The sequence below is a fragment of the Erpetoichthys calabaricus genome, chromosome 7 (genome assembly GCF_900747795.2).
Source record: "Erpetoichthys calabaricus chromosome 7, fErpCal1.3, whole genome shotgun sequence".
Lineage (NCBI taxonomy): Eukaryota > Metazoa > Chordata > Cladistia > Polypteriformes > Polypteridae > Erpetoichthys > Erpetoichthys calabaricus.
The window spans coordinates 112,071,653-112,090,076 of NC_041400.2; the positions used below are offsets into that span (position 1 = coordinate 112,071,653).

Sequence of the window (18,424 nt, forward strand, 5' to 3'; positions counted from 1 at the left end):
TGTAGCAGACGATAAAGTTGAACATGATGACACAGAAGAACTTTTGCTGAAAAAGAAGCTGTGTCTGTTGTCAGGAGATACTTTGGTTTTAAATGGTCGGATGTGGACCAAACAACTATTTACTGTAAATGCTGTCAAGCTAAAGTTGCCGCACACAAACAATTTGCTGCACCACCTTAGCCGCAAACATGGTTTGGAATACTGTGAATGTATGGAACTAAGATTGGCACACTCCACGTCCTCAGGTAAAACTGAAAAAGCTAGAGGACACTCGAGTCAGACGTCTCTTGTAGACGCATTTGCTAGAGGTGCTGCCTACAACAAAAAAAGCAAGTGGTGAATCGAGATAACCAACGCCATTACAATCCATATAGCGAAAGATATGGTTCCGTTAAGTACTGTGGAGAAAGCCGGATTCAGGGTTAAAATCAAGATACTGAATCCCACATATGTGATCCCAAGTCGCAAGTACTCCAACTTGTACCAAGAACACAGAGGGAAGTTACAAGCAGAGGTGGCTACAGACCCAACTGTTCAACAGCAGATATGTGGTCAAGTCGCACTATGGAGCCATATCTGAGCCTGGCGATTCATTTTATAAATGATGACTGGCTACTGAAAAGTTATTGCCTCTAAACAAGCTATTTTCCAAATGACCACACTGGCGAATTACTTGCTGCAGGCTTACTGGAAGCACTCAATTCCTGGGGGCTTACAGAGCAGAGGCAAGTGGCCATCACAACGGACAGTGGGGCCAACATCAAGAAGGCTGTCAAGATTAAGAATTGGACAAGAATCCAGTGCTTTGGACGCAGGCTTCACACAGCCATAGGTATGTAATAGTTATTAAAATAATAAACTATTTTAAGTAATTATGTTCAAATGTGTGAATACTGTTTGTATACTACTGGATAATACTGCAAGCCAAGTTGAACTTGTTTTATTTTATTTTTTTTTTCCCAATACCTCAATGCTGTGTAATGTACCTGGGTACTGTGTAATAGCATTATAAATGCAAGTTGCAGTTTTATTATTTATGTATATAGCTTAGCTTGAAGCAAGGTCCATATTAATGCAATCTGCCTTTAATGATGGTTCGTTTGGTAAAGATGTCATCACCAAGTTGCACTTGTTTTATTTTATTTATTTTTTTATTTGGTGAATACTGTGTAATGTACCTAGGCTTGAAGCCTTGAAATAATAGTATTATTACTGGAAGTTGCACTATTATTTCATTTATTGTTATTATTTTTTAGTTTAAATATTATGCAGTTTAATGATGGTAAAGTTGTTTAAAAAGTCACTTTAACATGTCAGTGGACAGAGATTGTTAACATTAACAGAAAGTGTAGCTGGTTTACAAAAAATATTTACTATTTATTCCTTTTCTAAGACATGTTCAGTGCAATACAACGTTTGACAAGCACTTCTGGATATTTTACTAAGTCTAAATTCCTCTTTGGATGGTTGAAAATATGTCAAAATTATAGTTTAAGTTGTTTGCAAAATTTGTTCAATAAAAAGGTTGTATATTTTGACTGCAACTGTCATGCAATGTGATTCCTTCTCTTCATTAGTGCCACCCCTTTGAAAACTATCACTTTATGGGGCCATGCAAACCTGTATTAATACTTGTGTGCACATTAAAATGTTTTTTGTACAATGTACAATTTTCATGACAGTGGAATAGGTTATTCTTAGCCAGTCTACTGCAGTAATTACAGTGAAAAATGTGGTTAATATCCACTCATGCATAGGGAAAAAAATACTATTGAATACCGTGAAACCGGTATAATTTTGAAAAATACCATGATATAGAATTTTGGTCATACCGCCCAGCACTACTCATATTTAATGAAAGACAGTGTATTCTGCTGTGTGATGTGATATTTAATGTCTTATTAAACATGTACTGCCACCAAAGTCCCCCAGTGTACCACAACAATATGTGAGGGCTCCACTATATAGGCCATGACATTTACTTTACCCTCTTTTATTTCTGCTGCAGCTTTGACAAAGGTGCTAGTTTTTGAACTTAAATTTATTAATAAATGCAGTTTGCAGCCTCTGCTAATATGCTGTCTGGGTTTTTTTTAAAGTGTAATACACAAATAATAAGCCATTTGAAAAACAGCCGATATGTTTTTATTAAATAAGTTATTTTTGATTACAAAAACTGCTAACTGTACATACAGTGGTGTGAAAAACTATTTGCCCCCTTCCTGATTTCTTATTCTTTTGCATGTTTGTCACACAAAATGTTTCTGATCATCAAACACATTTAACCATTAGTCAAATATAACATAAGTAAACACAAAATGCAGTTTTTAAATGATGGTTTTTATTATTTAGGGAGAAAAAAAATCCAAACCTACATGGCCATGTGTGAAAAAGTAATTGCCCCCTTGTTAAAAAATAACCTAACTGTGGTGTATCACACCTGAGTTCAATTTCCGTAGCCACCCCCAGGCCTGATTACTGCCACACCTATTTCAATCAAGAAATCACTTAAACAGGAGCTGCCTGACACAGAGAAGTAGACCAAAAGCACCTCAAAAGCTAGACATCATGCCAAGATCCAAAGAAATTCAGGAACAAATGAGAACAGAAGTAATTGAGATCTATCAGTCTGGTAAAGGTTATAAAGCCATTTCTAAAGCTTTGGGACTCCAGCGAACCACAGTGAGATCCATTATCCACAAATGGCAAAAATATGGAACAGTGGTGAACCTTCCCAGGAGTGGCCGGCCGACCAAAATTACCCCAAGAGCGCAGAGACGACTCATCCGAGAGGTCACAAAAGACCCCAGGACAACGTCTAAAGAACTGCAGGCCTCACTTGCCTCAATTAAGGTCAGTGTTCACGACTCCACCATAAGAAAGAGACTGGGCAAAAACGGCCTGCATGGCAGATTTCCAAGACGCAAACCACTGTTAAGCAAAAAGAACATTAGGGCTCGTCTCAATTTTGCTAAGAAACATCTCAATGATTGCCAAGACTTTTGGGAAAATACCTTGTGGACTGATGAGTCAAAAGTTGAACTTTTTGGAAGGCAAATGTCCCGTTACATCTGGCGTAAAAGGAACACAGCATTTCAGAAAAAGAACATCATACCAACAGTAAAATATGGTGGTGGTAGTGTGATGGTCTGGGGTTGTTTTGCTGCTTCAGGACCTGGAAGGCTTGCTGTGATAGATGGAACCATGAATTCTACTGTCTACCAAAAAATCCTGAAGGAGAATGTCCGGCCATCTGTTCGTCAACTCAAGCTGAAGCGATCTTGGGTGCTGCAACAGGACAATGACCCAAAACACACCAGCAAATCCACCTCTGAATGGCTGAAGAAAAACAAAATGAAGACTTTGGAGTGGCCTAGTCAAAGTCCTGACCTGAATCCAATTGAGATGCTATGGCATGACCTTAAAAAGGCGGTTCATGCTAGAAAACCCTCAAATAAAGCTGAATTACAACAATTTTGCAAAGATGAGTGGGCCAAAATTCCTCCAGAGCGCTGTAAAAGACTCATTGCAAGTTATCGCAAATGCTTGATTGCAGTTATTGCTGCTAAGGGTGGCCCAACCAGTTATTAGGTTCAGGGGGCAATTACTTTTTCACACAGGGCCATGTAGGTTTGGATTTTTTTTCTCCCTAAATAATAATAACCACCATTTACAAACTGCATTTTGTGTTTACTTGTGTTATATTTGACTAATGGTTAAATGTGTTTGATGATCAGAAACATTTTGTGTGACAAACATGCAAAAGAATAAGAAATCAGGAAGGGGGCAAATAGTTTTTCACACCACTGTAAGTATTTCTTTTTAAATTGAGCATACAATGATTTAAGTATTTCTGAAAATGAAGAATTATTCGCTGCAGCAGTTATTCATAGCTTAATTACAGAAGCTACTTCATTGTCAAATGGATTCACCACTGAAGTGTATTCATCAAAGATAACCACATTTAACTCAAGTGTAAATAGAAATACATTTTCTCTTCACATACAACAATCAAGGCAGTAAAAAACAAATGTATTGTGTAAGATGGTGACAACAGTTAGGTAATACATGGAAGAGAGGTCAGCCATGACACCTGTGTGGCTTTAAAAAAAATCAGTACAGTGCCATTTGTGGTGTGTGTTAAATCATCCTAGCATTTTTATGATACTGTCTAATCTTTGCCATCATGCTAAAACACTAAAGTTCATTATGACAGTGTTGAATGACACTTTCTTTTCACTTTTTCTTGTTAGGTTAGTACAAGCAGCCCATTTCCATTCTAGCTACAGGTGCTGTGCTGATAAATGCAAGTGACAGCTAAATCTGAATTGCTGTGGGTATTTAGGGCCATCATGTGGACAGTGGAGACATATTTTAATGTCAGGCATAAATGTAATCCAGATAAACTACTTACAGATATAATGTATATGATACAGACTTTAAAGGAGGTCGTAAAGAATACTAAGTCACTGTGAGTCACAGGTAACAAGTTTTGAATGTTGATGAAGCAGGCAACTTTAAAAAATATATTAAGTGCAAGGTATACTACATTAAAAATGCCTTATTTCTTTAAGACTATATTCATTAACTTTACTAAATCTATCATAAACAGTAATAAAAGGCAGTTTTAAGTATTTGACTCCAACTTACCTAAACAACTTGCTGGAATTAATGTTGGAAGCCAGGCTACATTTGAAAATGCTGATACATGAAGGGAATTTATCCTTGCTAGCTCCGACACCCCTCCAGAAAATGATAAAGGTCCTACTGGGTCAACCCTCCATAAAATTAATTCACTGTATATAGCATTGGGGTCTTGGAATGCTGCATCTTCTACTGTGCTGGTAAGCCGTTCTGAAAACAAGTTGTGTTTCATCACATTGTCTACACCCTTGCAGATATTCATAAAATCTACATCTGGGGTCCTTAGTGCATTATGGTGGGAGGTTGTGAGAAGCAAAGGTAAAACAGGGTGACAAGCCAAATCATTGAGATGAAAGCGATGGCCACAATACCGTGATTTATGTGAGACACTAAGTACTGTTGAAAAGGCAGATTCCTCAGCAAAACTGACAGTCCACTGATTCAGAGATCCATCTGCATGTTTGGAGATCATAAGGACATTTGGAGTAAAAATGCTTAGTTTTAAACTGCTAGATTTACTGTGACCAAAAGAGATTAACATTGAAGATGAACGATTCATTCCTGGTGGCTTTTGTTTTCCTTGTTGAATTGCAAGATCCACATTTTTTGTGCATGCATACATGATAATGCTTCTGCTAAGAGAATTAGCGTCCCCCGTTGGAAAAGCTACTGGAATTCTTGAGACAAATGAAATCTGGGGACATAAAAAACGTTCATTATAAAATCACATTTTTCACATGTTAACTAATACAATTTTACAATGTTATTAAAAAAAGATAAAAGTTCTAATTGAATCTAATACTGTATGGAATAAAAAGTTAAAAACAGAATGGCTCATAAAATGCCTTCAGAACTATGGCAAGATGTGCTTTTAGTGAACTTGCAGGAACAAAAGCATGCAGTGACAAATGCGCTCACATTCAAGGTATCACTTTGCCTTTTCTAACAGGTATAAAAAATTCGCCTTTGCCAGAAGGAACACAAATGTTTCTTCCCAGCAACACGGCTAGTAGATTTATTTTTCATTTTAGGCAGTCACTGTAAAGAAAAGTGCAAAATGACAAAATGGTTCATGCACATGCTAAAATGATATGTTTTGTGCTATGTGAGGGAATACCCACTCAGTTTGTGGATAGTTGCCTTCTAGACCAACAGATGTCCAAATCAAGCTATGTCCAGCATAATTATTGCCTGAAGCAGTTTATGAAATGTAGTGGTGCTTTCAGACTTTTTGTGAGGCACTAAACAATGTGGTGCTATAAATTACACAGTACAGTAATGCTTTCATTTACATTGTTTTGTGTTTTCTCTCCATTGTATGTCCTTAAATTATAAGTTTTGTTTTGATGCATTTTCTTATTTATCTGCATTTTTTTGATAAAAAAATACCCTTTGCAGTAAATAAAACTCATTTCAGTGGTAAAAGTACAATTCTCAAGAGGCTTATATATCAGAACAGAAATTGTTATTTTTATGTGTACTGAATATGTAATGGAGAAATTATTATCGGGATGGGGATTGCCTTAAATGTTATTTACATATTATGTTTAAACTGAGCATATTTTGTTGATGTATTAATTTCTCCTATGCACATTTGCCACCCACACTTTAGTCCTGCATGCCCTTTAGAACTCAAGCTTGAAAACAGGAAACAAAATAGTCACTAATAATTCTGTATATTTATGAAATGTATCATTTTCATTGGTAACTGGTGACAACGATTACATTCTACATTTCAAAAGCTTGAGTATGTTAAGTTAGATCATCTGTCTTTTAAAGAGATAAAACTAGATCAAGCATCAATAAATCAAACTTCACTCATGTAAAAAAAAAAAGGTTCTTCTGTAATATTTATTTATGCATTTATGCCTTTAAAGACATTTGTGAAGGTAACCAACAGTGTGGAGGAAAAAAGTTTGAATTGTGGAAAAAAAATAATCTAACTAATAGACATCAGCTCTGAACAGATTTTTTTTGTTTTTTGTCTCTTAAATAAATATGACATTGGAATGCCTGAATAACCATTTGAGATATTAATCACGCATTGTGTATATATAAGCTAAATTATTTACAGAATGACCCGATTAAATTGAGGACTACCATACCTGAACTTGACGAAACATTCCAGGTTGATACTCATCCAGCCAATCTACATGCCATACTAATAAAGAACCATCCATAGGATGAATACTAAAAAGCATGTCTGCATTTTTGTTCCATTCTGTAAGTAGCACTTCTATTTCATGATCTATAGCTGCAGCAGAAAAGGGCATAGTATTAGCACTACAATGGTTTCTCTCTCCATGCAAGTCTTTTATGCCTGTAGACTCTTCTTCATCATCTTCACTGTTGCCTGTTTCTAGAATAAAAAATAAGATAAATTCAAGGAAAAACAACAAAGACCACATATAATTTTTTTAAATTTGTTTATAAATTATGTTATTTCTCATTGAAAAGCATTTGAAAATACATATAAAAAATTTAAGTAATAAGAAATGTTCTGCTTAAATGTTATATTTATCAAAGGAAGGCCTAGGCTCAACATATTCAATTCTCAGTTACATTACCTTCAGCTCAGTAGTTCTCTAACTTGAAAAACCAGTAAAAGAGGAATTGTCAAAATGAAAAGACACCAGTGATATCAAGTGGTGGGGTAGTATGCTCTGTGGAACATGTTTCAAGTCTCTGTCACTATGAATACAATTTAAGATCAATACAAAATAGTTTAAAATTCAGTTATTTTAAAAGACAACATATTAAAAGTGACCTCAAAATTAACATTAAGTCTTCTCTGCAAAGTACACCTTACTATCACTTCCAATCAGGAGTCCATACTTAATAAAACATATAATATTGGTTTACTTCAGTTTTCTACCTATTTTATACTAATACACCTGTTAATCCAATGACACACAGAGATACTTTTATAGGGTGCTTATCTTTTTGAAGATTTCGATGTACATTGTATACACTGTACTGTGCTGAATTGATGATGGTGTTTATTTGATATTGCTCGTTTGAAGCTTTTTTCTATATTTTATCATAACCACATACTACATGTTTTGTGTTTTTTTAATTAACATTTAGTTAGACCCTACAAAGAAAGAAGTTAAATGCCTTTTGTTTGCAAATTTAATGTCAAAAAGAAATAGCCCCATTTTGTTATAATTTGATGCTACGCTATGAATAAGTTAATAACACATTTTATTTATACAAGGCGCCTTTCTGAGAACTCAAGGACACCAAACAATAAATAAATAAATAAATAAATAAATAAATAAAAGACACATTATAAACAACTTAAAACATCAGAAAATATAAAAATTAAAACCAAACAAAGCCACTGTAATCATAAAGAAAAAGCCATTTTAAACAGATGCATTTTAAGTTTACACTTGAGGGATGAGAATGATTTGATATTTCTAAGCTCGGTAGGTAATGAATTCCAGTGTTTGGGAGCAGAATGGCTGAATGCTCTGCTCCCCATGCTGGTTAGACAGGCGAGAGGGACGGTCAAATGGATGGAAGAAGAGGATCTAAGGTTATGGGAGGGAATGGCAACATGAAGAAGGTTGGACAGATATGGAGGGACAAGGTTATGAATGGCCTTAAATGTTAATAGCAGAATTTTAAAATCAATTCAAAACTTAATCGGGAGCCAATGAAGATGCTGCAAGACCAGAGTAATATGGTGAATAGATGAGGTTTGAGTAATGATGCGTGCTGCAGAATTTTGGACTAGCTGAGGCTTATGGAGAGATTTATTAGAGAAACCAAAGAGGAGTGAATTGCAATAGTCCAGACGAGAAGTAACAAGACTGTGAACAAGAATGGCAGTGGTATGGGAAGTGAGGGAGGGGCGGATGCGATTAATATTACGTAGGTGGAAGTAAGCAGACCGGGTAATGTTATTAATGTGAGATTGGAAAGATAGAGTACTGTCGGGGATGACACCCAGATTCTTGACCTGAGGTGATGGGGAAACAACAGAGTTATCAATAATAAGAGAAAGATTATTGGCTTTGGATAATGAGGATTTTGAGCCAATGAGAATAACGGCAAAAAATGCCATCAAAATCACCAGTCATAGCAAAAATCAATAGTCTAGTTACCGGTGAGCAGCGGCAACTAGTCCCACCAGCATTCACTCAAACCGGAACAAAGTTCAAGTTGGACATGTCATTATATATATTCATAAGGTTCATTAATAGTATCAAGGAAACAAACAAATTACGACTGTGAGTCTGTAGTAGAAAATAATGAAAAGTTGGGATTACTTTTTAATGTTTAAAACATGAGGTTTCCCTCTTTTTTGTTTTTTTTTTTTTTAAAAAAGAGTCTTTGAGTAATCATTGTACCTTGATTTTATCATAAAGTGCAAAAGAATCACACCTGATTTGATTTTAACACTATATGTAATACCTTGATCTTAGGTTGCTGTAACAAGCCATTTTTTATCAAAATACAAAATTTAGGGTTCAACCTTTTTTTTAAATGTACATTACATCACAAATACAATTCAGCTATCATAAACCATTTATGTTACCCACTGACTACACCATTTTGTGCCAAGTCAAGCAACATATATAGAAAGAGTTTTCAAATATATGATTACATTTGGACATGGTGCAATGAGCTCTGTAATTTGGCATTTCCTCTGCTCAGGGTTAGTCCCTGCCTCCTTGGTCTAACAAAACCTTTGCTTTATGTGTTTGTATGTGTTGATGTTTGATGGAGGTTAACTGGACCAGGTGCTAATAGCAGGCATTATCACAGGAAACAGAGCACGTATCCAAAATTCCTTAAGTCAGAGGTGTTTCAGAATTTGGAATTTTTTGGATAGCAGAACTTCAAACATTTTGCATGTTACAGTCAACAGTACACTGTAAAGGTACAAGTAATAAAAATGCCCATAATTTTGCAGGTAAGATTAAGGAGATGCCTATACCTCATGAGCAATGTTGCATTTTGAAAAAAATCATGTGGGTTAATTACAATCATGAATCAGATGTCAGTGATTTTTTGCCACAAGAGTGAAAATATAAGGCATGGACATTTCAAATAAATCTATATTCAAGCTTCTTATCTTATCAATCTTCTTATTTTACATGATCTAATTACATTAACTATTTTTAAAAGGTTGTACATACTTTTTAAAAATCGACTGCTGTGCTCCTGCTTATAAGTGACAGTGGCTTAGAAATTATGAACTCTTTTTCCAAGGAAAGCAATGAATTATTAATGTGCAATCAGCTGTAAATGCAATTTGTTTTACATAACATATCCTGCAATTAAACTAGTGCCTTGATCACTGTTGATCCAATGTGTTGTGCAAAATAGTTGATCACTTCTTTACATTAAGCCAGTGTCACTCTATTTGCATTTTCCAAATATTTTTAAAAGATGTAGATTTTACATCTTTTACATTTACATTTTAAATCGCAGTGAGTAATGGATGTCAGTCATTTAATGAGACTCTCCTAGTGAGTCACATCACTCTGTGACTGGTTACTGTATGACAAAAATCAAGAGTTTGATTTATTTGTAACCACTTATCGAAGTATGCAAGAGGAGACAGTCAATGGCCAATCAACTGTAATGCAAAATACAAATAAACAGTGAAGAACAAGAGTGGCACTTCCCACTATGCTAAGCTTTAGTGGCACACCAGGCCTGTTAAGAAAGCAGATGTAACACACATGCAGGTATCCAGCATCACCTTCCACCAGCTTTAATTTCAAAGTATGTGACTGAATTCTTCATACCAGGACCAGCCTGTACTTCATCAGACTCCAAAGGTGTAAAACTGAAATTTCTGAAGAGACCCCACTGAAAACTTATTGAGTCTGAACAAAGACCTATAATTCAAAGAATGACAACTGGGGGTGGACAGAATAGCTCGCCTATGAGCAGGCCCTGATTTTGTAACTGGAAGTGACTTTAATCCAATCATATGAGGTACTACCTTTCTTCATAGTTACACTCATTACATCTAGGATTTTATCTGTACATTGTCACTGAACTCTTTGGAGACTCTCTCAGAGCACTCTGCCCCAGGAGAAAACTGTGCTCTTACATAGCAAAATTACCTTCTAAAACACCGTTCTGAAACCAGAAAGCTGACGGGTTGCTCTGACTTTGGGGAGTTAAAATTGACAATCCTTTCTCTTTGTGGACCAGAAAGCTGAGATTCAATCTGCCAAGCCAAAGCACTGTGCTAGTGGGCTCAGAAAGCTAAGAAGCAGTTACTACATCATGAAGGAAACTTCAGTACCTAAACTCTTGTTCAAGTGTAATGCTTTTCCCTATGAAGTTGCAGACAACACATCAAAGTGTCTAACTGAGAAAAGCACTGCACACCACAAAGGATCACACAGCAAAGAGAAAGAGAGCACTCCAAGACTTGGTATTGTAAAACGATTTATCTGTACCAAAAGCAATAACAACATGTATTCATACAACAATGTAGGTCGAAGTGCTTTTCAAGATGACAAACAGAAATTAATAAGAAAAGAAAAACAATTAAGATTAGGCATAATATTAAAGAATGAGTAATAAGGTCAGGTGAGATGGCCGCCGAGGACAGAAAAAAAAAAAAAAATCCAGTTAGACTGGAGAAAAAAAAACTAAATCTGCAGGGGTTGAAAAGACAACCCAGCCCCCACTGGGCATTTTACCTAATATAAATGTTCCTAAATTAAACCTCTTTGTTTTCATATTTCACATGAAAGAATATGATGAAGTTGGTCTCGGAGACAGCTAAGACACCCGCCTTCATTCCATCATCTTCATGGTGCCCTGAACAAAGACAACACTGATACTAATTAACCAAGTTAAATCTCTCCACATTCCCAACACCAACTAGACTGAAATGAGACGACTTCTATTATGCTAGACCCAGGTCAGGCAGAACAACACCAAAGCAGGCACAGCCCTCACTTGCTGCTTCTTTTGGCAGCACCTAAGTACCCCAACAGGGCCAACCATCAGTACTACAACTCTCAATATATTCTGTGGGTATACAAATGAGAATTCCACCAGAAAGATGCTGCCACCCAGTGTATAGGGGGAATACATCAGCCTGGAAGGCAGTCTTCCACTGTCCTTCTGTTATTATGGCCTTCCAGACAGAAAATATACCTGCAACTAACCCGGCCAGTATGCTCGTCTATCCATCTCCTACTATAAAGGCTTCCCAGCCACGTAAGGGACTATAATCTCCATCCAGGATGCTGGCCAACCTGTATCATCTGTGAAAATGTATTACTGCCCTCAGAGGTAGTCAATAAATTTGGCATGCTCTCTGACTAGAATTTGTGTTAAGTCATGTAACTTTCTCTCTCTCTTTCAGGCCCCACCTCTTCAGAGCAACAGCGAGTGGAAACACAGAGCGGCGGCGTCAAGTTTAATTGTGAAAAACTACAGTATTTAGATCAGTTAAGATCAAATGTAAACATGGAAAACAATTTACATCAGCTAACATCACATTATAATATGAACATGAGAGATGCTCTGGATGCAGTGCCTCCCCTTAAAACAAATGTGATCAAAGCACACAGAAACTCTCCCTGGTTTAATGAAAACACTCGAGCTCTTCAATTAGAGTGTTGAAAACTGGAGCGCAGATGTAGAACAACAAAGCTGCATGTGTTTCAAATTGCATGGACATAGAGTGTTAAAAAAAAAATATAGAAAAAAGCTCTCTTTAAAGCTCACTCAGATTACTATTCTAAAATAATAGCAATAACAAAAATCCTCGGGTACTGTTCTGAACAGTGGCTAATTTAACAAAAGGGAATTCAGATCTACTGTGCAAAATACCAACTGGTATTAGCAGTACAGACTTTATGAAGTTCTTTAACTCTTTAAAGAGAGGTTGAGGGTGCACGTCGACAAAAGTCAACATCCAGGGGTAGAGGGCGACAATCAGCTGTAAATGGCAACAAAACTTACCATTACTTTAAAGGCATTCCCTCTTTGCTTAGAGGAATGTTAGACTTATTGACTCGGCATCTATTCCCTGCGTGTGTGTGAGTTACGAAATGTAAACAAAGGCAAGATGGCATTGACATCTCACGAGGGAGAAAAGAGAGTGCAGAAAACAAAATACTCAGCAAACGAAGTTTTGTGTATTATCGCTGAGTCGGACTCTGATTTTTCAGAATCTGATTTTGTTGAGAGTGATCAGGAGAGTGAGGAACTGGCATCAGCTGATCGGACACCAGCCGATGCCGCCCCAGCTGATCGGCTGCCAGCTGAGCACATTCGCACAGCCGATGCACCTACGCCAAGGTTTGTGTGGGAGGAATACCCAGACATTGATCTGTGGGAGCTGAACTGGCTACCAGACTTTACAAGACGGCATGGCTTGTTGTTGGACACGATAGATTACCAGCCGCTGGACTACTTCAGGCTGTTCTTTCTTGAGGCTGCCTTTCAGCTACTGTTGGACGAGACGAACAGGTATGCAGAGAAATTGTTTGAATCACGGGTTGCGCTTGCACCGCATTCTCGTTTTTCAAAGTGGAAACCCACGACAAAAGACAAGATGAAGGGCTTTGTGGCATTACAAATAGAGATGGGACTAGACTGGCGATACAACTTCAGGGAGCATTAGTCCAAACGTGCTTTGTCCACTGGTGGCTGTGGACAGATTATGCCGTGTGATAGGTACATGCTCCTGCTAAGATTTATTCACTTCTGTGATAACCAGAAGCAAATCCCAAGGGGTGAGCTAGGATATAACCCCATGTATAAAGTTTAGCCCCTGCTTGACATTATGGAACCAACATATGAACAATTTTATCAGCCTGGCCGTGATTTGTCTGTGGATGAATCTATGATAAAATACAAGGGACGCCTTTATTTCCCACCAGTATATGGCAGACAAGCCCACAAAGTATGGTATAAAGGATTTTGTACTGGCAGAAGCAAACACTGGTTTCTGCCTGAAAGTAATCTCATATACAGGAAAGTATTACTTTCAAAGAGAGAACTGTCCCTTAAAAAGTCAGGTTGTGCTGGAGCTTCTTCAGGGCTATGAACATTTGGGTCATGTTGTGTACATGGACAATTGTTATACATCACCAGAATTGTTCATGGAGCTACACAGCAGGGGAACTGGTGCTTGTGGCACAGTGAGGGTGAACAGAAGACAGATGCCTTCACAGCTGAAACCAGACATGCTGAAGGTGAAAAGAGGCGACAATCTGGTTTTCATGCGGACGGAAAACTTGTTGGCAATGACATGGCACAATGTCAAACGGGTGACCTGTCTCTTTACAGTACACAATAACAATACAACAAGCCAGTTGCACTTGAGGAGTATAACTGTAAAACGGCTGGAGTTGATCAACTGGATCAGATGCTGGGGTCATACGCTTACAGCAATAAATTCACCAAGTGGTACCACACTGTGAACCATCACATGCGTGAGATTGCATTTACAAATGGCTGTATATTGTTTAAGCAGGGAAACAGTTACAGCACTATGACTGCAGCAGATTTCCGCAAGGAGTGCCTTTGGCAAAGCGAGGAAGGCCATCACAAAGAGCAGTGTCAGGCAGGCTGACTGATGGCCACTTTTCTGCAACATATGAGGACAAAAATACAAACCTGACTGTGTCGTGTGTAGCAACAGACAACTGAAACGGAGGCACCAGTGCAATACATATTGTAAGCAGTGCAATATGGAAATGCATGCAATTGGCTGCTTTGAGCGATGATATACTTTGCAGGACTTTGCTATGTAACATGTACATGATATTTATGTGAAATCATATAGCATACAGGCTCGTACAACATGCAAGACAGTAACATTTGTCAAAAATACATATTTTTGTTGATTTGATGTGTTAAACCATTGCTTTGTGTTCTTTTTCTTAAAAAAGTGTGTTTTTGAAAAAATATTCAGCCCTGGGAGAAAAGAAACCAAAAAAAAACAGCCCTAAAAGAGTTAACAAGAAAATTTAAAATATAAGATCCCAGATCTCAGCATCAAAGTGCAAACCGCATACTAGCTGTGGCCATCATATCATAATTATAGTTCATATCATTTAAAAAAACCATAAAACAGTATAAAGGTGTATTATGGCATCATAGAAGGGAAAGGCATCCTCAAATGTTCTCATTTTTCGACCCAAATGTCCTCATTTCCAGAGGAAGAGACTTGGCAGCCCTACCTGTATACAATAAGGGGTTGTTTGTATTATTGAGCCTAAATTAAATACTCAAAATTAAACTGATATTATTTTGCTTATGTAATAAAGGAGCTGCAAATGGCTTAAGAGTTGTCAGTACAACACTTTACATTTTTAAGAGAAAGTATTTATATGATTAAAAACCTGTTTACACCCAATTTGTTATCCAATATGTCAGCTATCAATGTACTAAGTTTAAATGTCATATCTCACAGTATTTTTTGGGGAGGGGGGAACATTGTGTTCCTTTTTGGAAATATTTAGTCTTTTGCACATAAACAATCTCTCAAAACAAGTACTGGAGTTGCAGATAAATATTTTTTTTTATTTTTTAGAAAAAAAAATATATGCACAAATAAATTCATATCACATTGAAGAAACAAGTAAACAGTTTGTAATTATGTACATGTAATTATGTACTCATCCAAACCTCTGTTTCAAAAATTATTTTTTACGTCAGTCCATGAAACAGTTTCTGTTTACCACTGGACAAGGAGAAACAATCAATTTTGTACAATGGATTGGGGTTTTGTGCTATAATTAAAACATCTCCTGTCTTCTGCTGCAGTCTCTCCATATACATTTAGTGTGTTTTCATTTTTTTGTTGTTGCTGTTTTCTTTCATTTAACATCTGGAATAAACTAAGTACACACACACACACACACACATACATACATATACATATATATATTATATATATATATATATATATATAGTGGCACGCGGCTGGATGTGGCACCCAGCCGGGACGCCCAGGAAGACAGGAGGAGGGCTTATGCCTCCTCCAGACCATGAGGGGGCGACCGCCCTGGTTCCTTTGGGGGCCACGGGTGCAGGGCTTGGAAGCCCAACCCTGTAGGGGCCCGTGGTCTCCACCAGGGAGCGCCCCCATGCCTGAAGGACCCGGAACTCCAACACTTCCGCCACACCAGGAAGTGCTTGGGGGAAGAAAACTGGGAACACCCGGAGGGCTTCCGGGAACACAGCTGGCACTTCCGCCACACAGGGGAGTGTCTAGGGCAGGGCTATTCAATTGGCGGCCCGCGGGCCACATGCGGCCCAGAATCAACCTCCGAGTGGCCCAGCCCGTGGTTCCGCCCATAGATAAATTAATATATATTATTCATAAATTGTTATTTAATATAATTTAATATAAATATATATATATTATATTAATATAAATATATAGTATATTAATATAAATATAAAGTATTTATTATGTCTATGGTCCCGCCAAAAACGCGCATTCCTATGTAAATTACGTAGCCTGCAACACGCAAACAATGCAGAGTGTGCCGGTAGTAGCTTAGATTACTATCAATATGTCTTTCTCAACACTGAAACGTAAAATTGCCAATGAAAACCGTAAGTTTAACCCTGCCTGGACTGACAAATACTTGTTTATTTTACCGCCACATCCAAACGCCAAACCGATGTGTTTAATTTGTAATGAGTGCGTTGGAGTATTTAAAGATTACAATGTGCGGAGGCATCATGTTGAGAAACACCACACTTTTCGCACCAATTTTCCAGAGGGATCTCAAGAGAGGGCTGCAAAAGTGCAGAGTTTGAATGCATCTTACAACCGGAGCAGTACTACCATGGTGCGGTCATTCACAGCCCAAGAGAGAGCTACTGCAGCATCCCTTTGTGTTTCCTGGATACTGGCAAAAAAGAAAAGGCCATTCACAGACTCTGAAACCGTGAAGGACTGTATGCTGGCTGTCGTGGATGAGGTGATAAATGACGATAAAATTAAAATGAGCGTGGTATCTGCTATAAAAAACATACCCCTGTCAGATACTTCAAACATTCGTAGGGTTGAAATTCTTGCTGCAGATGTGTATGAAACGCTGTTAGGAGATCTGATGAAAGCTGATACTATGTCTATAGCAGTAGATGAGTCCACAGACAAAACTGATACTGCTCAGTTGTGCATATATGTCCGTTTTTTTGATGGCAAATGCTTCCGAGTGGAGCTGCTCGGCCTACTGCCGTTAGAAGGACACACAACTGGCGATATAGTCTTTGGGAAAATTTCCTCCTTTTTTAAAGACAGTGGTCTGGATATGAAGCGTGTGTGCATGCTTGTGACAGATGGGGCTCCGTCCATGACAGGGAACGTGAATGGTTTGGCAGCACATTGGTCCGCTGTTCAACCTCAGTTGATCTCCTTACACTGCATTGTGCATCAGGCGGTGTTGTGCGCAAAACTAAGCGGGGCGCTCAAAACGACAATGGACAGCATTATGGCTATAATTAATTTTATTCGCTCCACATCAAGCCTCCAACACCGCTTATTCTGCATGCTGCTGTCAGAAATGTCTGCTGAGCACCACGACCTTCTTTTGCATAATGACGTGAGGTGGCTGTCCAAAGGCAAAGCACTGGAGCGTTTCTGCGGTCTCAGAGAAGAGATCATAACTTTCCTCCGCGGCAGCAAGCAAAAAAAGGCAGAAACGCACTTGAGTCGCATACTGGACGACAACTTCATGGCCGATGCCTGCTTTCTGAGCGACATATTCAAACACCTGAACGATCTCAATTTGGGACTACAAGGCAGAGACAAAACTGTCATCGACCTTGTGGAACAGATGCGCGCATTCCAAGTTAAACTGGACCTTTTCGCAAATGATTTGAGCACAGGCCGAATGCTGCATTTTCTGACACTCCACAAATGCATCTCATCCCCCCGCACAAATCATGGATGTGATGACAGATTTCATTGCGATGTTGAAAAATAACTTTGCTGGTCGATTGGATGGACTTGATCTGCCCACAGAGTTGGCCGTTTTTGTCAGAGACCCGTTCACTGTTGCAATAGAAGGGGACTTATCCACCAGAGCTAAGAAACTGGTCCCTTCCATTGACGAGGGGAAATTCACACTCGAACTTGTTGACATGCAGTCATCTGTAACCATGGCACAGGAGCTTTCCACTAACGGGCCTGCAATGTTTTGGACTGATGTCAACGCACATCAGTTCCCTAACATTAAGAAAGTAGCGATCATCATGCTCAGTATGTTTGGATCAACATATACATGTGAGTCAAGTTTTTCACACGTGAACTCCATAAAAAGCAACTCTCGTTGCTCCCTGACTGACCATACTCTTCACCAATGCCTTCGAATTGCATTGACAACTTACGAGCCTAAAGTCACTGCTCTCGTTCAAAACAAAAAATGTCACTTCTCCCACTAAGTCAGCAGGGTAACTGTAGCCTACAATACATCAATATAATGTGGGATGCGTAACAGAGGCATGCCTAATCACACATGGTGATTTAAAATATGTTCCCTCAGTGTTGTTATAGTTGTGAATACTGTGCACTTTTTATTTTATGCACTTTGACATGTTCCTGGGTCAAATGTGTGCAAGTTGTTTATTTTGTTTCAAAAGGAAACAATGTTATTTCTAATAGCCTACTACTGTGCACTATTTTATTTTATGCACTTTGTGATCAGATAGGTCAGATATGTAGCCTAGGTCAGTTTTTTTTCTTTTGTAAGTGGAAAAAATTGGGGCTACCTCAGATTCTGTTAATTCAGCTCTTTTTGTATGCACCATTTGCTCTGCAAAC

At 38.0% G+C, this 18,424-nt stretch overlaps 1 protein-coding gene across 9 annotated transcripts in view; it reads right to left on the reverse strand.

The window, feature by feature from the left end:
• Nucleotides 1-18,424, reverse strand: part of LOC114654142 (Dmx-like 1) — a 343,530-nt gene that overhangs the window by 193,522 nt on the left and 131,584 nt on the right. For all 9 annotated transcript variants that reach the window (XM_051929967.1, XM_051929968.1, XM_051929966.1 and 6 more), the window contains exons 12-13: nt 6,750-7,003; nt 4,651-5,338 (exon numbers count right to left, since the gene is read on the reverse strand). In XM_051929967.1, coding sequence (XP_051785927.1) covers nt 4,651-5,338; nt 6,750-7,003 — 942 coding nt within the window. The remainder of the gene's footprint in view (nt 1-4,650; nt 5,339-6,749; nt 7,004-18,424) is intronic.